This window comes from Solanum tuberosum, unplaced genomic scaffold (assembly GCF_000226075.1).
Source record: "Solanum tuberosum cultivar DM 1-3 516 R44 unplaced genomic scaffold, SolTub_3.0 scf00159, whole genome shotgun sequence".
In the NCBI taxonomy this organism is placed as follows: domain Eukaryota; kingdom Viridiplantae; phylum Streptophyta; class Magnoliopsida; order Solanales; family Solanaceae; genus Solanum; species Solanum tuberosum.
The window spans coordinates 50,742-75,351 of NW_006239089.1; the positions used below are offsets into that span (position 1 = coordinate 50,742).

At 35.8% G+C, this 24,610-nt stretch overlaps 3 protein-coding genes across 6 annotated transcripts in view; 2 read left to right on the plus strand and 1 right to left on the minus strand.

Annotated features, from left to right (window-relative positions):
* The window catches only part of LOC102602403 (cleavage and polyadenylation specificity factor subunit 2), a 19,283-nt gene extending 7,537 nt beyond the window's left edge, over positions 1-11,746 (plus strand). Inside the window, exons 6-18 of the mRNA XM_006353805.2 lie at positions 675-769; positions 862-1,013; positions 2,266-2,320; positions 2,394-2,501; positions 2,922-3,174; positions 4,143-4,327; positions 6,317-6,409; positions 7,710-7,808; positions 10,241-10,372; positions 10,471-10,515; positions 10,983-11,150; positions 11,258-11,332; positions 11,437-11,746. Of these exons, the coding sequence (XP_006353867.1) occupies positions 675-769; positions 862-1,013; positions 2,266-2,320; positions 2,394-2,501; positions 2,922-3,174; positions 4,143-4,327; positions 6,317-6,409; positions 7,710-7,808; positions 10,241-10,372; positions 10,471-10,515; positions 10,983-11,150; positions 11,258-11,332; positions 11,437-11,538 (1,562 nt within the window). The 3' untranslated portion in view covers positions 11,539-11,746. The remainder of the gene's footprint in view (positions 1-674; positions 770-861; positions 1,014-2,265; positions 2,321-2,393; positions 2,502-2,921; positions 3,175-4,142; positions 4,328-6,316; positions 6,410-7,709; positions 7,809-10,240; positions 10,373-10,470; positions 10,516-10,982; positions 11,151-11,257; positions 11,333-11,436) is intronic.
* A 1,144-nt stretch (positions 11,747-12,890) lies between these two features.
* Positions 12,891-19,799, plus strand: LOC102602745 (uncharacterized). Of its 2 annotated transcripts, none has more exons than XM_006353806.2 (10): positions 12,891-13,442; positions 13,839-13,925; positions 14,435-15,387; positions 16,489-16,577; positions 16,696-16,799; positions 16,882-16,981; positions 17,390-17,465; positions 17,563-17,677; positions 17,758-18,289; positions 19,080-19,799. In XM_006353806.2, the coding sequence occupies exons 1-10, from the start codon at positions 13,157-13,159 to the stop codon at positions 19,567-19,569; spliced, it is 2,832 nt and encodes a 943-aa protein (XP_006353868.1). In that variant the 5' UTR covers positions 12,891-13,156; the 3' UTR covers positions 19,570-19,799. The 2 variants fall into 2 exon arrangements, with proteins under 2 accessions (XP_006353868.1, XP_006353869.1); XM_006353807.2 differs by having other exon boundaries at positions 13,352-13,442; positions 13,828-13,925.
* Positions 19,800-20,846: 1,047 nt separating this feature from the next.
* Positions 20,847-22,682, minus strand: LOC102603301 (60S ribosomal protein L36-2-like). 3 transcript variants are annotated; one of them, XM_006353808.2, is made up of 4 exons: positions 22,616-22,682; positions 22,379-22,477; positions 21,180-21,379; positions 20,847-21,061 (listed from the first exon to the last, which is right to left on the minus strand). In XM_006353808.2, exons 2-4 carry the CDS (start codon positions 22,472-22,474, stop codon positions 21,031-21,033), a joined length of 327 nt encoding a protein of 108 aa, XP_006353870.1. In that variant the 5' UTR covers positions 22,475-22,477; positions 22,616-22,682; the 3' UTR covers positions 20,847-21,030.
* Between the last annotated feature and the right edge of the window lie 1,928 nt (positions 22,683-24,610).

Below are 24,610 nucleotides of genomic sequence, written 5' to 3' on the forward strand. Positions count from 1 at the left end.
AAAAACGTAATTGATGTGGGATTCAAAAACTTACTGAAACCAGATGGTCTGACGTTCATATTTGCAGCGATAAAAACGAGATTTTTGCCCTGTTTTCTACCTAACAAAGATCTGCTAATCCTACCTAATTCTGAAGAGACAAAAAGAGAAAACGAAGATCAATTTTGTTTTGATTACAATGAACTATTTGCCTTTTGTTTGCTATATTTCTTTTGGTTTTGGTTCTTTTTTGGTGGGGATAGTTTTTTGCAGAAGAAATGGCAAAAGAAGAAGATGAAGGAAAAGAAATGAGCAAGAAAGATGGAGGAAGAAGGGGCCCACCAATTGTGGGACCCACAGTTAAAAGTTTAACATCTTTTTAACGTTTTCAGTTAGTTTTTAGGGTTAGGACCAAAATGATCTCTTTTTATAATACATTAAGGACCATATGGATCATGTGTAATATATTAAGGATCAACATAAAACAAGTCTCATACATGAAGGACCATTTTGATCATTTTCTCGTAATTACTACAGGAGTACACTATTGATGTACTTCTCTGTTAATAATACCAGTTTAACTTTCTCAAAAAAAGAAAAGTAAAAAGATCCTTATATCTTCCTTTATGTTGCTGCAGGTCATAATTTGTTTAGGTTCTTGGTTCTTGTCTAATATGTTTGTCTTCTCCCCACAGATGCCATAGAAAGAACTGTTAATGTTGGGGGAAATGTTTTACTACCTGTTGATACTGCTGGTCGAGTTTTGGAGCTCATCCTGACATTGGAACAGGTTCATACATGAGAGTATTTCATCTCTTAGTCTCTTACTGTTTGCAACTTATTAACTAATTATTCTGATTTCTGGTTTTGGTGAAATTGCAGCACTGGACACAAAAACAGTTGTCCACTCCCATCTACTTTCTATCATATGTATCCTCAAGTACTATTGACTATGTCAAGAGCTTCCTTGAGTGGATGAGCGATTCAATTGCAAAATCTTTTGAGCACACTCGCGATAATGCTTTTCTTTTAAGGTAAGGCTAGTATACTTCACATGTTGTCAAACTCAGAGATTCTTGTTAATGAAATGACTTGCTTCAATGATGATTCTCTGAGGCTATTGAACCCCAAGGATAGGGTTTACTTTCATCTGTCTATCATTCTTAGGGTTTACCGTTGGTTGTCTATCCAATTACAAGTTATCCAGCTTCAAAATTCCGGAGGTTGCGTTAGCACTTCCTTGTGGTAAATGGCAAGTATTACCAGTGTAGTCAGAAGAAGGGCCAAGGTTGGATTAAAAACTATAAAGAAGTGAATAAGAACCAATAAATTTGTTACACAACAGAAAATTATCAACGTTATTTGCATCAGCTGCTTGTGATTCTCCAGCCAAGCATGTGGGTACTCCATTTCTGCACTTAGTTTTAAAATCACAAGGCTGCACAGGTTCTTTGGCAACTTTATTTTCTGAACAGCAGAAATAAGTATCAGTGGAAAATCAGCTCATAGGTAGATACAATTAGTTGAAGTACATGTATTCGTGAGTTGAAAACATTTGCATTTTGTAAACAGAAACAATGTACATAATAGACAATGATAAGATAATAAGGATCTGTTCTATAGGCTTGTTCATCTGTATCCTTGAATTCTAAAGGAAGATGCAACTGCATCATCAAATTGCATACTACCTGGGCAGGTGAGAGGGAATGATTTATTCTGCAGGTGGCAATTTTTTTGAAACCACGCATTCACCTTCTTATCAGTGCCCAAATGATCCATGACCTTCTGACATCCCTTTTGGAGTCCAAATCTCCATCAAAACCTTGGTCTTTCTAGTCTTGTGCCAGCGGACATGTTCTTTCTTCAAACTATTTTCATCATGAATCTTTCTACACTTTCTTTTACCAGTTGCATATGCATTTGCCGTGCAATAAAAGAAGTCAGTGCTACTTCCATCCTTTTTTGCACCTGAGACAAATAAAAGCGTTATTGCTAACTCTTAATTCTTTTGGAATCATCTTCAAATTATTAAAATCAGTCAATTGTATTTAGTCTATACTGAATTACTCAATGCAACTCCTCAAATTCTCCAAAAAAAAATTACTGCAAAGAAGAGAACGTTGTTAACCTACTGGTTTATGAAGGATAATTTATTTATCAATTGAAGGGTATTATAGTCACTTAATTTTATAGGGCTATTTTGGCTTTCAATATTTTGATTTGGAACTTCCCTCTTTTAGAATAGTACTGATTAGAAGTCTAATGGAGGGTTTACAACATATGCAGGAAAATTAAGCTCGTGATCAATAAGAGTGCTCTTGAAGAAGCTCCTGGGTCAAAGGTTCTCTTCACTCATCTTTAGTAAATGAGGAGTCATCTTTATGTGTTCTCAGTTATCTGTATATGATATGTAGGTTGTTATGGCTTCCATGGCTAGTTTAGAAGCTGGATTTTCGCATGACCTCTTTGTTGAATGGGCAGCTGATCCAAAGAATCTTGTTATGTTCACCGAGAGAGGGCAGGTGTGCTTATATTCCGATTAATTAATCCTGTTTCAAGATTTGGGATTGCAACCAGTACTATTTAATGCTAATTTAGAGTAAGACATGTCGCTTTCACCCCTTATGAGGTTTTAAGATACTCGTCTGTTAAAATATCTTTATTACTTGTTGATGCATGTATTTTCCTATGTGTAATTTAGGTGGATTTCACTGTTACACGTTTTGTTGAGATATTAATAATTTGTTTTGTAGTGACAACTCATTTCATTGTTGGAAATTTGGTTACACCATTCCTTGCTTTTGTTCAACTTGCATGAAATAAAGAAAACAGCCATGTGTACTAAACTACTGATAAACATTTTAATTATCTTCATTCAAAACTTCTTGGTTTGTGGAAATTGTATGCTTATGTTTTTACTGATTCCTTTGACTTGAATATAGTTTGGCACATTGGCACGTATACTTCAGTCAGATCCACCTCCTAAAGCTGTTAAAGTTACCATGTCACGTAGAATTCCCTTGGTTGGTGAGGAGTTGGCTGCTTATGAGGAGGAGCAGAACAGGATAAAAAGGGAAGAAGCTCTCAAAGCTACTCTTGTTAAAGAGGAGGAATCAAAAGCGTCTGTTGGGGCGGAAGTCGTCACAAATGACCCCATGGCCGTTGACACCAATGTCACACATCCTTCCTCCAATGGTATAGTACAATTTGCTGATATGTGTGTTGAAGTGTGTGACCATCTCATCTAAAAGCTTAAGCTATTAGAGAGAGCACACTTTTATTATTTAATTATATTCTCAACACGCCCCCTCACGTGCAGGCCTGGTTTTTTTTTCACGGTCAATCACGTGGAAATTCTTTTTGATTTGGGTGGCGGTGAGATTCGATCTCAGGACCTCTGCCTGCTCTGATACCATGTTGAAGTGTGTGACCATCTCATCTAAAAGCTTAAGCTATTAGAGAGAGCACACTTTTATTATTTAATTATATTCTCAACAATGTGAATGAAAATATCCTTCACACTTATCTTCCCTTTCATGCCTCTCTCTACAAATTGCTTATCCTAGACTTAAGTTCCTCTGTCTGTCTGTGCACTTTTGAATTCCTTCTGTGGGGTCCTTTCTCCTACTTTATGGAACGCCAGCCTTTGCCACTTCACTATTTGTCCACATCCTCTATCTGAAATGCTCTTCTGAACCTCGACTCTCACTACCCATGTGGATAAACAAAATATTTATAGCTGATTACTGCTGGTTGTGTATCACTTTTGAATCTGGCAGCATATTGCTGGTTAAGGTTTACCTGAATTGATCTTGGTTGGGTTTGGTTAAACCTACAAATTAAAAATATTGAAGGGAGATTTATGAAATAGTCCCTCTCTGATGGTACTGCTTATAAGGAAGTACTTGAAAGGTGTGGGAATAATCAGATTAATGGTCTATAATAATCACGCTAAACAAATAACAGGCACACTTATCTACAACTTTTTATTGGAGAGAGAATCTAAATATATTCTTTCTTTCTAAGAAAAGAGAATCAGCTATGAGCTACCACAATATGAACAAGTAGGCACACAACATATTGACTCTTTAGTAGCCATGCACAAACTTCTTTTTTTAACGTGTTGATGTTTAAGCTAATCAGAGGTCTTATCATATTTACAGCTTCTGGTCTGCACAGTGGTGCTTTCAAGGATGTGCTGATTGATGGATTTGTAACAACATCGTCTAGCGTAGCCCCAATGTTCCCTTTCTATGATAACACCTCTGAGTGGGATGACTTTGGTGAAGTTATCAATCCAGATGATTATGTGGTCAAAGATGACAACATGGAGCAGTCATTAATGCATGTGAGTTAAAGTTGGTTTTAACTTTTATGTGCCTCCAATTGAGCAGTGGCATAGTTATCTGTTTGTTTCAGTATTCCTTTGTATGTTTGGTTGTTCAGTGCAGATAATTTAACTAGTCCATTCTGGGTCAAGAAAAGTGAACGTTGTGTCATTTTGCTGACGATTGTTCAAATGTAATCATGCACTTCGTTAGAGTATCTGATAGATATTAGTGGTGGACTGCCCAATATTTTTTAAAAAGGGGATACATATTAGTGGTGGTTTGACTACTTTCTAATCTAGAATTTCTCACATTCCTGAACTTTTATTTATGTCATAGCTTATGAAGGGTGCTACTATTATTTCCATATGGCTAAAATTCGAATTTGAGGTTAACAAGTGTAACCTGCTGTCTGAAATAGACAATAAGGGGTCATTTGGTTAGAGGGTTTATAATATAATCTTTGCATAATGTATGCATCGCGGTTGGCTGTACAAGAAAAAGTAGTTCTTGCAAAGTTTTATGCAGTGTTTTGTTGGCAGTATGAAATAATACTCATGTTAAGTTATTGATGAATCTATGTATTATCTTATGTGCGATAGAATATGGAATAGAATACGTGTATTAGCATTATGGGTATTAAAGTATATTGAAGACAAATATGCCCTTAAAGTAAGTGATCCTTGCCTAAAAATCTTTACATGATTAATCATATTTTAACAATCCCTACATTATTAATCACCGCATAACAATCTCTTCATTATTATTCACTGCATAAGATCCCTCCCTTGCAATTCCCACATATAGCATATGAACCAACCACCCCGAAGTTTCTTATGGGAAGAAAGAGTGATTTGCCTGTCAATCATTATGCTACTTGGGCATGAAGCTTGTAGTAAAGTAATTTACATGTAAAAGATTTTGCTTTCGCCACCAAACGGTTTCTATAAAGCTAACTCTTTTAAAAGTTTACACATCTTCAAGACTATATATGATGGATATTGGACATCCACGGTAAAAAAGGAGCCATGTCCGTATCACATTTCGGGATTTAAAACTTTTCCTGCTATTTAATTCATAACACTGGCTATCTCCACGTGTATCATTTATGTCATGTGATAAGTGGAGAGTACTAGCAAAAGATGACACAATGGAAGAGGAAAATCTGTCATATCAATAAGTCGGGAATATATTTGTCATGTTAGTACATTTATTTTAGTTCGTATGCCTTATAGGAGCTTTGCCTTATTTGAAGTTTTATGCCAATAGAAAATATAGAAAACTTCTAGTACATTTTATTTTTATTTTGTATAATGTCGGCCTGAGATAAATTTAAATGGGGAAATATGGTCAGGAGGGTTCACACAGCCGGCTCAACTTGTTTGGGACTGAGGTGTAGTTGTTGTAGACAAGTAGAGAGTACTAGGAAGATCTAGATCTATAATCGGCTTTTCCTGTTTGGAGAAGAATCAGCAGAATAGCTAATAGCATAAAAACAAGTAATTGCTTTAAGTCTTGTAAAGAAGAATGAAGGTCTCTTCCTTAAGTTAGAAGAGGGAGGAGAAGATGCATGGCGCGGGATGTTGCTCCACTAACACTTATGTGTACTTTATGGAGAGAGAAATAGGAGAGTTTTTGATGTAATAGAGAAGAATTTTGTGCCCATGAGGTACCTATAGGTATAGAAGATTGGATGTTGTTTATAGAAAGACATATCTTTTTTGTGAAGTTTTCTACCTTTTGGTATACTCCTTATATAATGGTATTTGTTATCCCCAATGTTCACGAAATTTTGTTACTTCATAAAAAAAAGTTAATTGAAACTTACTAGCATGGGCTGACACCTCAAGAATTCATGGATATGTTCCTTATTAGATTGGTAAATTTTCATCTCTGCCACATCGTGAGTACCTTGTTGTTATGTTTTTCCTCCATCCAACTAGATAAAGTTTTATGGCGAATTATTTTGTTAGTTCCTTGACTTTGATGTCTTTCTAATCTTCTGCTAGGTTGATGGAGATTTAAATGGAAAACTTGATGAAGGATCAGCTAACCTAATCCTTGATACAACACCCTCTAAAGTTGAATCTTCTGAGTTAACAGTAAGTTTCAGTTTGCTTTTTGATTTATTTTTGACCCTCATCAGACTCTAGCTAAAGGCTTGAAGGTGAATTTACTTGAAAGCCGCTCTAACGTATCAGAGAGTAGAATCTTAATTACAATGCAGTGACTAAAGTCTCTTTAAAATAAACATCTGACATTAGAATAGATTCATCTAATTTTGGTATCATGCTAGAGCAGGCCTGTTATTTGCTTTTTTAATTGTTCTTCTTATCAAAGTCAAAACCACTTTCCATCTGAGTGTAGGATTCTAAGTTGCAATGCAGGGACTAGATAGTCCCTTCAAATTGAACAAATGACAATAGAATAGAGCAACCAAATTCTGTGCCATGCTAGAATACACCCGTTATTTTCTTATCAAAGTTTAATGCACTTGATCCTCTGCTATTGCGCTTTTCAGAAATTGCTTCAGGCCTGTGATGGTTTCGAAATGAGAAGCAAAAGATTATGTTATTTCTGGAATATCTTGTTGAGCATTAAGTTACTCCCTGTCCCAAATTTTTGGGCTTTAGCACTGTTTGGAGAATCAGACGGTTTTTTCTTTGACTAAGATTTTTTTATTGTTTTAAAAATCCTCTCATTATGAAAATTGTGATTTCCAGTATTTGGGTATAATTTTATTTCAATGACTTTGAGAAATTGATATCGTAATTCACTCTGTAGCTTAGACAGATTGACACTCATACTTCAAACCCTCACATTCTTTTGGACGGAATTGGATGGAGGGGGGTATATGATTAGTCCTAGCTGGAAGTCATCTTGACTTTCAATCGATGCATCTTCAAACTCTCGGAATCTGAATTCACTCGTTACTTACAAAATTGGCTCTTAAAAATGTTGCTTCAGTTGTGGAAATGTTAAATGTCACTTAGATATTGACATGTGTTCCAGATATTCTGAAGCTCTAGTTTTGATGATCCATCCTTTGTGGTGTCACAAAGATACAGTTACATCCACTATTCATTAACCTTAAAAAGAGGTCCTTTTTAGACAATCTGCCTTACCAGTCACCACCTATTTCAAAAGAATTGGAGCAGTTCGTGATTTTTTTGTCAAGTTTACCCTCAGCATTAGACCAACATCAAATTGATTATAGTACCCATGCTATAGCTTCAATTTGGATGGTGTGCTGCTATCTTTTCGTTCTTCTTATATTTTTTTTTTTCTGATTGCACTTGCTCATCAGCAAACATTCATGATGTTAATTACTGAATATTTTGATTAGCATCCTTATAATATGTTTTCCTTTCAATTTCCTTGCTCCCTTTTTTCCTTTCACAGGTCCAAGTCAAGTGTTCCTTGTTATACATGGACTTCGAAGGTCGTTCTGATGGTCGTTCAATCAAATCAATTCTTGCTCATGTTGCGCCCTTAAAGCTTGTATGAAGTTCTTTCCTTAACTGATATTACTAAATATGTGGATTTAATATAAACGGGAATCACGTTTTTATTCATGCACTTTTACCATCTTTTCATAAGTAGCTATTATCAGTAATAACGCAATCGTTCTTGTGTGTTTTACAAGGTGTTGACAGTTCCATCTCTTGTATGACATGGCTCTCATTTTTCTGTGGTATTTAATATTTAGTTGATAACTTTGCATCTATGACATATATTCAGACGCTTTCAGGCTTTTCTTAATCAACTAGTATTCAAAGGAAAAAATATATTCCTCATGCATGCTCTGAATATATTTTTGGCATAGTTGGATAATAGGCTTTCTTCTAACCTGAAGAAAGAATTTCCAGTAAAGTGATCTGATCTTTTTTCGATAATGCCAACAGTTAATCTATATATCCACAGGTATACTACATCAAAATATGTAGTCCCCTTTCACAAGTATTACTACAACTTACAACTTGAATACCTATCTATTGTTTTCCTATAAATAATCTACAACATCACAGATATCTTCTGTTTGATCTAATAGTTTCTGTTTTCACCAAAAATAAAATAGAGCTAAGCAATTCATTTTAAACTTCTGCAAGTTGCTCTGCTTGTCCTCAAAACATCTACTGTTTCTTTCTTTCCGTACTGTCCACCAAATACATGCAGGGAAAATCTTTCATCTCTCTTCTTTTTTTGCTTCCTTGACATCCTTGTTCCAGCAGCTTAACACTCCTTTTATGTTCCCTAGCTTCACCCACCTAATCTTCATCAGACAGACGAACATCTTCCACAACTGGTCTGTCCACATACAATGTAAAAACAGATGCTTGATTGTCTCAGCTTGTTCCCCACATAGGAAAAATGTAGAGCATAGTTGAAAGTCTCTCTTATTCAAGTTCTCATGTGTCAATACTGCTTCCTTAACCAGAAGCAAAGTAAAACAGTTCACTTTATAAGGAAATTTTGATTTTCCGGATCATCTTCCATGGCCAATCTTCCTCCTGAAATATTTTGGTGATTCATTGGTTTTTCTTAAAAAATAAGAGGATATTGCATCTTTATACCTGTGGGACCGGAGAATGCCTTGTTTTTAGTAAAACTGGGGACTCTATTCTTCTGAGCTAACACTTCCATAAGGTTGAGGACAGCTAGTTCTCTGTGGTATAGCTTCATCCTTATAAGTTAAATTTTTATTTCTTAGCCAAAAGACTTGTGGAACACTAACATACATTGGCAGAGAGTTTTGTTGGACATTATTAAACTACTTAAGAAGAAAATTATGTTTGTGTCCTCCAACCCCCACTTTGCCACCTTAAGAGGAAAAAGAAAAGCATTTCTATCCAACCTTTCCCGGTGAGTCAACTGACCTTGCTGGCCTTTGTTCTCTATCTGCTGAGGGAAGTGGAAAGCAAAAAAGAAAGAAGACCTATAGCTCACATATATTAAGTGTTCATTGCTATTGACCAAGCTATTATCGTAGATGCAAAGGATATTTTTTTCACCTCAGTGCCACTCGTAGCTACTTTTTTACTTAAAGAAGCAAAGGATATCTTTTTCACCAATGTTGCATTGCAAACAATTTGAGTCAAAGTTTTTGAAAGTCTCACATAATTGACTTAAATTTCCTGCAAAGACTTTGATTTTAGTTTTTTTATTTTCACTTTAAAGCTGAAATGATGACTGATTATCCTTAGTCTGAAACTTACTGGAAATGAGGGTTACAGTTGTGGAAGCAATGGTAATAGCGTCTGCGAGGGCTAATTGAATCCATTCCGTCCTCCATTTGAAAAAAAAGTGATGCATCGAATTATGATAGAGGGACCCAAGGGTGTGGCCTAGTGGTCAATGAAGTGGTTGAGAACCTTGAGGTCTCAGGGTCAAAACTCAACGAAGACAAAAAACATTAGGTGAATCTTCCCATTTGTCCTGCCTTGGTGGACAGAGTTATCTGGTACTTGTTGTTGGTGGGAAGTGGTAAGTATCCCGTGGAATTAGTTGAGGTGCGCGAAATCTGGCCTGGGCACCACGGTCATAAAAATAAATAAATGATAGAGGGTCTAATATTAGCTGATTACTATGTTGTTCAGTGTTCACAATGCTCAATAGAGTAATGACTTGTATCCTTTAATATCAAGGATCAGTTAGTTCATGCTGACTACAACTTCTCATGGTTCACTATTTTCCTAATTGAAGTTGGTATTTTTTTATTAGTAGTTTAAATAGCAGATAAATGATCATTTTTGGATACTAATGTTTATATCTTTCTGCTTTTGACACCTATATAATATTCATTAACTGAACTTTCTGCCTGTTTTCCTATAAATTAGTCTATCCATGTCCTACTTTTCTTCTTCAACAGTGAAACAATTAGTTCTTTCAATTTCAACTAGTTGACTTGTTTTAATAGCTATTCTGTTTTATAGGTATTGGTGCATGGATCAGCTGAAGCCACTGAACATTTGAAGCAACATTGTCTGAAACATGTTTGTCCACAGGTATATGCTCCCCAGTTGGAAGAAACCATTGATGTGACTTCAGATTTGTGTGCTTATAAGGTTAGTCTACTTTCTTTATATGTGCCTTTTGTGGTTTATACCTTTGTAAACAAAATTACTAGTATAACATCCTTGGTCTATGTTTGCTTCCATGATAGGTCCAACTTTCTGAGAAGTTAATGAGCCAAGTGCTTTTTAAGAAGGTAAGCTGGATATATTATGGTTACGACATGAATAAATGATTCCTTTACGAAATTTCTGCCACTTTACGTGAACTAAGAACTATCTTGATGCATTTATAGAAGCAGCTGGAGTTATTAATTTATGCACATCCAATTAAAACAAAAAGTTACCTAAGCACACTTGTGTCAATCACCTTTCATGTGTTGTATTAATGGATTGATGAAGTTTTTATCAAGGTACTCTTTCTTAAAAGTTTTGACACTTGCAGTTCAGTAGCTATCTTTTTGTTCTCGAATGCTGGGGCTTTGTACACTCCATACACTAAAATGGGTATAGATATTTGAAGTGTTTGTACTAAAGTCTTTGGTGTGTAAGACTTTATGCTCCATTTGATCAGGAAGCTGCGTACAAAGACTAATCTAGATCATTATTGTGTCTCTGTTTTCCTTTTGTCCCCGCTTAATTGTGTTTACATTTGCAATTGTAGCTTGGAGACTATGAAATAGCATGGGTTGATGCTGAAGTGGGGAAGACAGAAAACGACATGTTCTCTTTACTTCCTCTTTCCGGACCTGCTCCACCCCATAAAACGGTTCTCGTCGGAGATTTAAAAATGTCTGATTTCAAGCAGTTTCTTGCCAGCAAGGGCGTTCAGGTCTTTTTCATTTTTCTTCTCTTCTCTTTTATGTTAAATTTTCTACTACTAATCATGATTTGGCTTTAGGTTATCAAAATGTTAAGACCAACTAATTTCATTTTCAGGTAGAATTTGGTGGCGGGGCTTTACGTTGCGGGGAGTATGTGACCATTCGCAAAGTCGGAGATGCTAGTCAAAAGGTTGTCACTTTTGATAATACCTCAAGTGTTCTTCATATACTAGCAAAATGAAGCCTTTTTCTTGACATACTTTATTGAAACTTCTGTTTGAATTTGTTTTGTAGGTTGGGGGTGCAGCTATTCAGCAGATTGTGCTTGAAGGTCCATTATCGGAGGAGTACTATAAAATTCGAGAGTACCTATATTCACATTTTTACTCCCTCTAAATCTGAAGAAGAGAGTAACTTTTTGTACTTGTAACCATAATGCAGTTTTCCTTTTTGTTGCTCTTGAGTCTTGACTGTGGCTGTTTTTCTAGTTATTTGTAACTTATCGTCTCTTTGGTTTCGAAAAGGTCACAATTGTTAGAATTTCCTGCAGGCAATGTAGGCTGCTGTATTTACGCTAATGAAAGTTAACGAAAATTTAGAATTACTCTTTTGCAAATAAAGAATCACTAGTCTGGAGTCTGGGCGTATTTTAGAATTGAAAAACAGAGCTGAATTTAGAAATTTTTACCATAAAAAACTTGTATCTCTAGTTGAAAACTTTGTCGTTTCTTTTAATTTTTTGAGTCTAGGAACAAGTATACTACAGAGGTTTGGTTTAACAATTCCCATGCAACAGGTTTTTTGTTTGACAAAATTAATGCAACTATATTATTATGTCTACTTCACTTATGATCCAACTATTCGTTTGCTGAACCAAGCATTAGGTAAGATGGGCCAGTGCATAAATGATTTAGCCATTTGGATTAACAATCAAAGGATTATCAAAATACTAATTTTAGATAGAGTTTCAGTTGTATAAACTTTCATGCTAAGAATTCTTTTGTACTATCTAGATTATTTGTAACAATATATAAAAAGGAGATGTGATGGTGTAAAAATGACATGATTATAACTCAAAAGTCTTTCAGATACTATAGATCCAGATCAATTAGCATCACTCCATTCCAAAGGAAATAATAATTTTTGTTGCCTACCTTTGGCATGGTCGTCATGTCTCTCTCACACCATTTCAATAAATTTTGTTTTTTATAATTATATATACATTGATTTTGATTCTTTGTCGTTCTTTTTAGTTGCTTGATATGCTCTACTAATAAAATAAAAAAACTTATCAAAATTGTTATCTTGAGACTTCCTTTAAATTTAATTAATTATCAATCCACTAATTTAATTGATTTCATCTTTATTTTGTGAAATGACAAGTATTTTCTCGTCCCATATTAGTTGTCACATTTTTCTTTTACACATCCTTTAATACATTGTCAAGTATTTTGAGAATAACATCTTTAATACATTGACAAGGCAAATGAAAAAAAAAATCATTAATTCTATTTAGATTTTGTGAATTGACAAGTATTTTGAGAATAATATTTTTAATAATATTGACGTTAAAAGTATTTTTAATAACCTCGACAACGGATACGGAACAAATATATTTTCAGGATTGCAGAAATGCTACGCCTCGTATTTCAACAAATGAAAGCGTATATCCGGTAACTGGTAATTCAGTTGGTCTCCGCTAGCACCTTTTATATATAGCTGTAGCACTAAGAATAGGAAAAAAAAGAAAATACAAAAACTTTGGTATATAATAAAAGATAAGATAAAACAAAGGGATGGTGAAAAGTACTCTCTTTCTCCATAAACCCTAGATTTTCTCACTTCCAAAGTTCTTAACACAATTTCTGTAATTTTATCTTATTCAGTTTTTTCATATATGCAGAGGCAAATTAGGGAAGAAAATCATTTGAAGCATTACTGATAAACCTCAATTATTACTATTATAAACCCTAATTATCAATTGGGGGATTTTGTTGAAATTTCAAAAAGAAAAATGAGTTCTTTGACTACAACATGGTGTCCAAACTCTTTTCAGCTTCGGTTAGCATTCAGAAGCAAAAAGCCGTTGGCAGTTTTTGCAGGAATGCGTGTCGGCAAGCTGGATTATCGTGGGGTTCGTTTGGTTTCGATTACTATGAATAGTGTGTCAAATGGTGGAGTGGAAAAAACAAGTGCAGGAGGTGTAAATTCGACTGCTTCAGCAGATGGCTTCTCTGGATGGTCTGGAGCTGATGGTGCTGAGAAACCTAGTGACTCACAGGGGAAGAAGTCCATCGCTGGTGAGTGCGTTGTAATAGACGATATTATTTAGTTTGAATTGAGGCTTAGTCAGTTGGTAATGGTGTATGCCAGTTGAAAATGTAGGAATAGTTTTGGGGAATATCTGATTTGTTGTTAAGATAAAATATTGAGTATTGGAATAAAGGGGTTCAAATTTGCAAAATAGATATTGAAAATCTGTATATGATACAGCTCGTATATCTGAAAGCATTCTACATTGTTCATGACATATAGTGATTTTTTCAAATGGAATCTGTTTAATTTTCTGGCTCTGCATTGAAGATTGGGAAGTAGGTGCAAATGACAGCAGAATGCATAGTAATTTTTTTTAAACAGCAGGTCTGTCTTTGGTTCTTTTGCGGACTGATAACACTTTTGAAGTAGCTTATTTTCAGGGATGGTGGGAGCAGGAGCAGCTGGTATTATCCTTGTGTCTGGCCTTACCTTTGCTGCATTGTCAATAAGCAGACGGAGTTCAACAAGTGAGTTCAGTATTTTCTGCTAATTATGACGACCAAGTGATTTCTGTCAAAAGTTAGTGGTGGAATGTTTCTTCAAGTAATGATGACTGGAAAACCTGATTACATTTGTAAAATATCATGTGTATGATAAGTAGACAATGTGAACAATTTGAGATGGCCTAAGTTTGGCATGTATGCATTAAGAGGTTTCTTGCACAAAGTATTGGGGACTTGTCAATTATGGACCCCTTCAAGTCCCTTTTCGCTTTTGAAAGATTGATATCATTAGTCTGTGATGTTTGGGGAGAGTGGTTACACTGAAGCTTAATATTTGAGATATTGCCCAATAATCAATAGAGTAAACTAATATGTTGAATAGTGAATAATATGTATATGATTTATAATGTGTGTTTGGATGCATAATTATGCTGCTCGTGACTTTAGAAAATGCACATCCTGTTCAGAAGTGGTATCTTCCTTTGAGAGCTTCTTGCTAGTTAGATTCATAATTTGCAAGTTCATGTACACAGGAATTAAACAGCAGATGGAGCCCTTAACAACACAGGAAGAAATGTCAATCGATTCTGACAATCATAATGACACAGTTCAAGAGGAGAATGTTTTAGGTGATAATGAATTCAAAGATAATAGCGGTGAAGAGTTCCAGGCAAGTAGAATTAGTGAGGATACTGATGATGGCAATCCATCCAGTGTTGGTGTCTTTGTTGATGAGAGTCACGAGACCCATATTCAGAATGATTTGGATGACAGGAAAGCTAGTGATGATGCAGTAGTTGCTAGTGAAGCCATATCTGAATCCCCTGAAGCAACCTTTGTCATGTCAAGCTATGAAAGTGAGGAAGATAGTCTTGGTGCTGGAAAACCAGAACCAACAACTGAACCAGAACAGAAGAACTATAATGATGACGAAGTTGCTGCTGCATCAGTTATAAGTCCAAATTCAACATATGAAATTGATGACCAGGTGGGAGTATCTAGTTTGGAAGGACCAGGACACTCTGAAATTTCATTGGACTCCCCTCCTATTGAGCCTTCTGACCTCAACACTGCTGTTAATCCGCAATCAGAAGCACTTTTAGAACCCGTGATTACACGCGAAGTGTATGCAGAGACTCAAAGCTCATTTTCCACCACCAATGTTGACCTGACCGAAATGCTGGAGGTTCCAAGTGATGGAGATAAGTCATCTTTTGAAGTGCATAAGTCAAACAGAGACGAAGTGCCTGGTACAGCTTCAGTTTCAACAACAGCTTATGACCATCTTGGAAACGATTTTAAGGATATGCATGCAAGCAGATCATCTTTTAACTCAACGGATCCTGGTGATGTCTTTACTTCTGCTGGTATTCCTGCTCCATCTACTATTTCTCCAGCTCTGCAGGCACCTCCAGGAAGGGTTTTGGTTCCTGCTTCGTTTGATCAAGTCCAAGGTCAAGCGCTCTCAGCATTACAAGCTTTGAAGGTATTAGATAATTACTTCATCGAGTTCAATCCTATTGCTCAAGTTACTTCGTATTGATGTTTTTCACTTGGATAACTCTGGTATATAAGTTCTTCCCTTTCTTCATGGTAAGTGTTTCTCTGAGAGAAACTGATGAGAGAGGTTAGCAATAGTATTATGTAAAACCAGAAAAAATAAACTGATAATGAAATATCCTTCTTGCGTTATTTCCTATTATAAATGTTCATCAGAAGAGTGTCTCTTCCTTTTGACGACAGGGTGGTTATTGTTGTTTCTGTCAACTATCTTTACCATCATGTTAGTCTTTGTCCACAGTCCGTCTTATCTTTCTCTTAGATCAGGTCTGAGGAGGGCTTCTCCCTCCTGTGATTGAAGCCTTGAAGTTGACTGCCTGGTATATCTTAAATGAGACTGCAGAAACCAAAGCTTATATAAACAGAGGACTGGTCAATTGTGTGGGCTCGTAATTAGAACTGTAATTTGAGAAGCACCATAAGTAGCAAACTAGATCAAGTACGCTAGTGTCTTGCACCTTTGTTGGATATCTAGGCATCTCCAAGTGCTAGATTGCAATAATATGGCATGGGAAAAAACCACCTTAGTTCTTTTCCCGGGAGGTAGGGGTAAGGTGCAGTACACGCTACCCTCCCCTGACCCCACTTGTGAGATTACACTGGGTATGTTGTTGTTGGGAAAAAAAGAGAACTAAGGTGATTTATTCCCATTTGCTATGTCTTGGTAGGCAAAGTTACTAAAACTTGTGCTGGTGGGAAGTACCAAGTACATGGTAGAATAATCGAGTTGGCCCAAGTTGGCCTGAACTCCATCGTTAACAAAAAAGAGGTGACGTTGCAGGCTATGAATTTGACTTCTACCTTCCCTGACCCTCCAGCCACCGAAAAGAGTATTCATGTACCTCCTCTTGACATCTTTTAAGATGAAAAGTCAAACATGTGTTGGTAAGAATATTTGGTCAGTCCTCCTTTAGTTGAAGAACCTATATGTGGTACATAAGGTCAAGGGGAGAAGTGTTCAATCCTGTGTTACTCACAGTTGTTCCAACATGTGTTTTGCATCTGGTTTTGAATCTTTAAGTTGTAGGTTATTGAGTCTGATGTTCAACCTGGAGATCTTTGCACTCGGCGTGAATATGCTCGTTGGTTGGTCTCTGCTAGTAGTGCTCTATCAAGGTATACCTGTCTCGTATATTCCCCAACATAACTGGTAGTCTTTTGTTTTACATTTGAAACACTGAAAAGTTAACTGACATACCTATTGAGGAAGTAAGGGTGCTTTTGATTACCACAGAACCACTGTCTCAAAGGTCTACCCTGCAATGTATATTGAGAATGTCACTGATCTTGCCTTCGATGATATTACTCCTGAGGATCCAGACTTCCCGTCTATACAAGGTAGAACTTCGAATCATCAATTTTTTTTGTTAAGTTCTGCTTGACATCGGGGCTACAGTCTTCTGAATGTGAACCTCTTTAGGTTTAGCCGAAGCAGGGTTACTTTCCAGCAAACTCTCAAGACGTGACATGCAGTCATCTTTGGATGATGACCAAAGTCCTGTCTTCTTCTGTCCTGAAAGGTATAATACTGCTCACAAATGCAATGTTGGACTTCTTTTAGGTGATCGCTCTCAAGAATCGATAATTCAACAGTATTTACAGGTGGAGACTGAGCTGATGAGTGTTTTGAATTTCCACAGATAGATTTCTCTGTCTATCTCATGTACTACTTCCCTTTCCCTGATGAATTAAAAAATGTATCTCCTTTCGACTTTGTATGTTAGCACGGGTTATGGTTTCTTATATTTTTCTTGGATCTTATATTCGTTTAAGTTGCTGATCAGTGTTCCCATGATGTACTAGCGATAAAAGAATGATATCACTCCCAATGTTATTACTATTAACTTCATGGCATTGCTAATGTATTCTGATGCCAACTAACTTTCCTAGTCATTTCCTACTTGATGCATTAAAGTTCTGCATTGCAGTCCTTTATCACGTCAAGATCTTGTCAGCTGGAAGATGGCGATAGAGAAAAGACAGCTACCAATTGTTGACCAAAAGGTTGCATACAAATTGAATAATGGGTGGTTTCTATCTTGTTTATTACGCATAGTAAGTGACTATTCACTAATTTGGTACAATCTCTTTTCCTTGACAGTCCGTTCAGAGAGTCTCTGGGTTCATAGATGTTGACAAGATTCATCCAGATGCATGGCCTGCGCTGGTAGCTGACGTATCATCAGGTGAACAGGGAATAGTGGCCCTTGCATTCGGTGAGTACTATGAATTGTTTCTTATATGAGGTTGGATCTGGGAAAGGGTAAGTTATGCTATGACTAACCTGTCAATACAGGGTACACAAGACTCTTCCAACCAGATAAACCTGTCACCAAAGCCCAAGCTGCTATTGCCCTAGCAACCGGTGAAGCTTCTGATATCGTTGGTGAGGAACTTGCGCGCATTGAGGCTGAGTCGATGGCTGAAAAAGCTGTTTCAGCCCATAATGCTCTGGTAGCTGAGGTTGAGAAAGATGTGAATGCAAGTTTTGAGAAGGAACTCTTATTGGAAAGGGAAAAGATTGCTGCAGTGGAGAAATTGGCTGAGGAAGCAAGAAGAGAGTTGGAGAGTTTGAGAGCTCAGCGGGAGGAAGAGAATTTAGCATTAATGAAGGAACGTGCTGTTGTTGATTCAGAAATGGAAATTCTTTCCAGATTAAGACGCGATGTAGAGGAGCAATTACAGACCCTTGTGAGCGACAAATTAGAGATCACCTATGATAAAGAGAGGATTGAAAAGCTTAGGAAAGATGCAGAATTTGAAACCCAAGAGATAGCACGTTTGCAGTATGAGCTGGAGGTTGAGAGAAAAGCATTATCCTTGGCTCGGTAAGAAATGTATCATCTTAAATGTTTTTCTAGTTCGATCTTAATTACAGTGTTGATTCACCACATTCAAATGGCTCACCAAGGAGGATTTAACCTGCCTACTAGTTAGTGACAATCCCACAGTTCAATAGTCGTTTGTTATCACTGACTGAAAATTAGTTCAATAATATATTGATATTTGAGTATTCTGAGGAAGCTGTGACAATATCATGTATCATTAGAGTTGGTTACTAGTGCTGCTCTGGCTTAAGTAATTCCTTGTCTCTGTGAAGGGGCTAATGAAATCTATCCCATTTTCTTCTTTCGATAATTTTGAAGTGTGTTCCTTTGTGGCCTACACTGATATTTTGTTCAAACTCACTAATCATCATTGCCAATTAAACCGAGTATGAGGATTCTAATAACTCTTGATCCCGTGTTTAAGCTGTCACCTTTGTTGTCCTTGTAATTCTGGTTTTTTTCTGAACTTCTGGTTGCTTTAGTATCATATAAAGCTGCATTTTCTGACGAATAGATTTTATGTGAAACTACCACCATCCATATTTCACTATATGTACCATGGGTAACTCTTGCATCTTGGATATTGACTGTAACTGTTGGTCTGTTGCTCCAGTCACGCAGGTCCCTCCTAATTGCAAAATGACAAGTATTAAGGAACTTCCATCTGTATAGGACTACATGTTGAAACTTTTGGCATATCATCTTTTATTTGCTGCAATAATTTCTTCCCTTTCCCCCTTCGTTCTTTGCATCTACAGTTGATTGATATTTATTTCAATATTGCAATTAGGACTTGGGCGGAAGATGAGGCTAAGAAAGCTAGAGAGCAAGCAAAAGCCTTGGAAGAGGCTAGAGACCGCTGGCAGAAGCAAGGCATCAAAGTGGTAGTTGACAATGACCTGCAAGAAGAAGCCAATGCTGGAGTTACATGGCAGAATGCTGGAAATGAGTCTGTTGAATCAACTGTTAATAGAGCTGAAACATTAGTGGACAAGCTCAAGGAAATGGCTGATACAGTGAGAGGGAAATCAAGAGAGACAATTCATATGATTATTGAAAAAATAATGTTGCTGATCACTATGCTTAAGGAGTGGGCATTAAAGGCAGGCAAGCAAACAGAGGAGTTAAAGGATGTTGCCATGTCGAAGATGGGCAACTCAGTACAAGGAATGCAGCAAAGCTCAGCTGAAGTTGGCTCGGCTCTCAAGGATGGTGTTAAGCGCTTTGCCGATGATTGCAGGGGTGGAGTTGAGAAAATCTCACAGAAATTCAAGACATGAAAATTGTGTTATATGAAAGACTCTTGTATCCTTTTTTGCCATTTTGGTCAATAAATTCTCTGATTGGAGCAGTCAATTTTGGCCCATATAAGCTGGTGGACATTGACATCCACCAGAAGAGAGTAATAAAAGAAACTCTGCGAGGTATTTATACCTTCCATCATCACATTGATTGTTTTAGCTTCTTAATTGTACTATATACATGTTTATGTTAGTACTGAACTTCTGAATTGTACTGTATGCGTCCTCTTAACAAAAGAATGATGAAAGAAGACGTGATAGTCCTCCTCCTCTGGACAACACACAAAGAAAAGAGAGGTTGATTACAAAAGCTAACGATTTCAAATTTTCATTTTAAAAGATGGTGCTGCGTCTATTCATCTCACTGTGACTCATCAATATAGAGTACATGTGTGAATGTGCAATAACTAATAATTGCAAGGGATAACAGTCTATGTAAATAAAGAGGTAATATGAGAATTGGTGTAAACACTGGGGTCCTTCACTCGTTTGGTTACAAAGATTAAGGATAAGTATTTTCTGGTATAAAATGTGGGTTTACCTTATCACCGTTCTATCGAAATTTTGATTTCAATGAATAATTTTAAAATACTAGAGTGATGCAAGGATACAAAATCTCGAGAAAAAAAAGTACAAATAGTCCTTGCTAAGTCAAATCCTTTGAATTTATATCAACATATAAAGGTTTTTTTATATTCTTCATCTTCTCCAATTTTATAAGAGCTTACGTTTTGACAGTTTTATTCTTACCACAAATACTAACTTGAATGAATTCAGACGGTTAGAAAGAATTGTAACGATACTAATATTTTTACTAGCAGATGTATAGTTCTGCATTTCAAAAAAGCCAAAAAATCTGACTCAAACTAGTTAGCAACAAATGTAAAAAAATCTTCAACGTTTTAAATTAACCAAAGAACTATAGGATTGGTGTGCTACTCACACAAGACAGTAAATTGAACTTGTTTGAGGCCATTGGATTTGGAGGGAGGAAAAAACGAAAGTATGAGTTTGTTTTAGGGCAGGCCAGTACACATCTCTTCCGGGCGCTAGCCGGTTCGCTTTTCTTTTAGCAATTTAAGGCAGAACCGGGTGCATTCACTTAAAGACTGCCTTTTCTTTCGACGTAGGCATTTCGGAATAAACATATTGTTCTCAAGTATAGGGAAAACCTAGGTCAACTTCACAGGGAAGTGAGCAACGTATAAGCCATCGCCACCACAAAGAGCAAGGAGTAACACAATTTGACAAAAATATAAAATACAGAACATAACTAGAGTGTAGACTTGAACTTGAAAGTTGAGCATAATGTCACAATCTTAATGAAAATTCAAAGCCATAATTGTGTCAAGTCTAGAGAATTTTATAGCTAATTCAAAAAGATCATGTATAATAACTAATAAACTCAGTTCCTCAATTGACAAAATAAGGATAAAGACTTCACTTCTTCTTTTCACCACCTCCGGTGGCCCTGCACAAGGAGAAACAGAAAGAAATATTAGTCAGGGAATTAGCACATTCTTCTTCAGAGATAGGAAAATAATAATCTGACTTCACTCTTGAGAAAACAAATAATCACGAGACATCACCTCATCTTACGGAGAACGCTAGACATCTCCTCTCTCTTCTTCTTTGCCCTCTTGTGGGTACCCAACTTCCTCTTGGCTACCTTCAATGCACGCTTGTCCTTGCCAACTTTAAGAAGCTCAGTAATCCTCTTCTCATATGGAGCAAATCCAGCAACTTCTCTGATGAGATTCCTGACGAAGTGGATTCTTTTGCTTGTTTTCTGAATTAACATAGCAATTAGGCAACTGAATAAAATGTCACTAACAAATATTCACGCAAGCAAAGCATGGCACGCACATCCAAAACTGAAAAAGGTAATGCTGAATTTTCTAGCAAAATAGAAAATACAGAAAGACCCTACCTATACAAATCACACAATGTTGTTGTAGACACCGGTTAATTTCCTTTTTCATGAATGAAGAAGTTATATTGTTAGCACCAAGACGATGCAATGAAGACAGGAGTAGGTATTACCTCCATTACAGAATGTTCTAGACCATGCGTACAGGAACCTAACACAAAAAGCAAAATATAGGCCATAGAAGCCAGTAGTTGTTTTTGACTTTTTACTTGTCAATATCAGACACTACAAACTCATTTTACTCTCAGGTGAGGAATCTTTGTATACCAATAGAAAAAGAATGAGTATTGGGTCTATTTGAGTAAAAGATCAATTTTTTATTGATCAGACTGTACTCTCCCCATTCACCATCATAATTTTCAACTGCCTAAACACTTCAAGAAATGCTATCTACACACAAACCTACAACACTAATGTTTAAAGCTATACACATTTAGGCCCATCCTCTATCAAATGACAAACTAAACAGTTAATGTTACGAAGAATGAGCTCCATTGCACACCACACATCTCAAACTCTTCTAGAATAAATTGAATACACAAACTCTAAACTTTGATATATCATATGTATCCTTTATCCGAGATAGGCGTAAAATCAATGTTACAAACAAAAATAAAAGCTACACATATTACTTAATGGCTAATGCAGTCTAGTTGCACAACGAATTCATACTGATAGTCACTGAGTTAGTTTTCGTGATTCAAAATAAAAATAAACCTAAATTTAAATACTGAGTTAGTTTTCCTGATTCAAAATAAAAATAAACCTAAATTTAAATTTCAATCTAAACCATTACAAGCCGAAATCGAGTACAGTAAACAACAATCTATAGGCTCAGTAAAATGGATGAAAAAATACCCCTTTTCTGTCAGAAGGGCGTGGAGCTAGCTCCTTCTTGGTTACAATGTGTCCTTTGTTCAATCCCACGGCTAATCCTGTGTTCGGCGGCGCCATCCCCTGCTTTAACAATCATACAGCAAAAACAAAATCAATTTTAAATATTTTTTGCAAATGATTAACAGATTGTTCAACCCTTTTACTGGTTTCAACATCACATCAAGCTTTTAGCACAAAGAAAGAGTGAACGCTGCTTACCTTCGATTTTTTATTCGATCTGCTGAGAGTCTTGAGGCGGGTGATAAGCTGAAACTAGGGTTTTAGGTTTTTTATATACCAAGGCCACGATTATGAGGGTAATATAGTAATTCAAAGGCTTCGCGAGGACTTAGGGTTTGGGCCGTTTGGGCTTGGACCTTAATTGCTCACAATTGTTGCAATTGAAAATAAAGCCCAATAAGTTGTAGGACCATGCTCACCAAAATCTCATGGGCCATTTGCACAAAGCCTTTATTTTGGTGTATGTAATCTTTAGTTTTTGGGTCGATCTTTAATTTTTATCTTTTAACATTTTAATTCAAGTAACAAAAAAAGGGTGCAAAATGCCTTTAACAATGGAAAAAAAATGCAAGACAGAAGAAAATTCGTGAGGCATAAATTTAGTAGCATAAGTTATGCCCCAAACATTGGTTCAATGACACAAATTATGGTTTCAGGTATAAGTTTAGTAGCACAAGTTGGTGTGTTGTTCGTTCTAGCGATAGACTCCAAGCGTGATTTTGATTCTCAATTTGATTTTATGTTCTGAAATGAATATGTTCTAAAGAAATACATGCCTATACTGAAATGGGATTGGTTCACAGTAATGAATGGTGGTATCGATCGGGGAAATCACAACACTCGTTCCCGCAGCCTTTGTTGCCGCTAATAGACTCAAAAGTAAGAGCACGAAAAGTTGTTTTAAACAAAAAAGGCTTTCAAATAGAATAAGCTATTATAACAGTCTTTGTCATCAAAGGAAAATGAAATCATACCTTAGTTTAGAACATACCTACTCATCAATATAATAATTTTATTAATAATAGCTCAAAATATTATTAATTCAGAATTTTTCTTATAAAACAGCATATTCTAGAGGGTAGGTAGGGATCTTATAAATATTATTGATAGGGTCAAACCCATCTTCGATTTGATACATTATTTGTGTGATCCCTGTTTCTCTGTAAATCAAAACTTTATCCTATTTATTTTGAACTGATAGATCTATACTACTCTTATTTATTTGTTTTTGGTTTGATGATAACTTATTTGGATGGTTATTCCATATTGTGTTGGGGTGTTAATTTAAATATATTATTTATTTTACTTTTCTGTTGATTTTGTTTATTCTTTACTAATTAGATTATCGTTTTATCATATATTTTTTTTATAATAATTATATATTATATTTTATTTTTCTTGTATGTTCATTTTCTGAATTGTTAATATCGAAGAGTCAAACTTTGATTACAATCGCAAAGATATGAGAATTTGCGACTTACAATTTGGAGGCGGAGAATTCTTCACTTGCGGAATACTTGCGGATCACCACTTAAGAACAATTTTTTTAAATATATTTTCTCCCTATTTTTGGTCTATGAATACTTCTTTATATAGGGGTGACTTAGGGGTTTGAGAATTTGGTCTCCAAGTAATTTTAGAATATTTTGGATTTAAAAAGCATGAGCTAAGCTCGTCTTTTCAATTAAACAGACTAACTCAAATGTAATTCAAACTTCATTTAAGTTATATAATTTCAGCTTCAATATATTAACAAATAATTTGACTTGATTAACATATCATGAATTTAAAATTTAATATAAATTTATCAATAAAACTTCACAATCATCTATTCAAACATTATGTTTATCAAAATCGTCGGAGAAATCTACATTTTTCTTTTCAATTTAAATTTATAAGTTGAGCACTTTGTGAAATTAATTTTTCCTTTACATCCGTGTGTCAATAATATACGAATCACCATCATTTTTTAATGAAAGAAGTATTGAACACATCTGTAAATTTAGCGTAAATTATTAGTTTCATCCCGAACTATTGATAGTCTTAAAACACTCATCTACATGACTACCTAAACTTAGATACACCGATCTGTCACATGACATAACAAGTAGTCTCAAACTCTCGTAGGAGCATTGACTCTTAATGAAAAAAAAAGTGTTAAGAATACTTCTAAACTTGACGAGAATTTAGGGG

Coding starts and splice junctions, on each gene's coding strand:
- LOC102602745 (XM_006353806.2), top strand. CDS start 13,157: ATGAGTTCTTTGACTACAACATGGTGTCCAAACTCTTTTCAGCTTCGG. Junction 13,926..14,434: donor AAGCAGACGGAGTTCAACAA/GTGAGTTCAGTA, acceptor TCATGTACACAG/GAATTAAACAGCAGATGGAG. Junction 15,388..16,488: donor CAGCATTACAAGCTTTGAAG/GTATTAGATAAT, acceptor TTTAAGTTGTAG/GTTATTGAGTCTGATGTTCA.
- LOC102603301 (XM_006353808.2), bottom strand. CDS start 22,474: ATGGCGCCGCCGAACACAGGATTAGCCGTGGGATTGAACAAAGGACAC. Junction 21,380..22,378: donor GCCCTTCTGACAGAAAAGGG/GTATTTTTTCAT, acceptor ATGTTAATTCAG/AAAACAAGCAAAAGAATCCA. Junction 21,062..21,179: donor AGCGTTCTCCGTAAGATGAG/GTGATGTCTCGT, acceptor CTCCTTGTGCAG/GGCCACCGGAGGTGGTGAAA.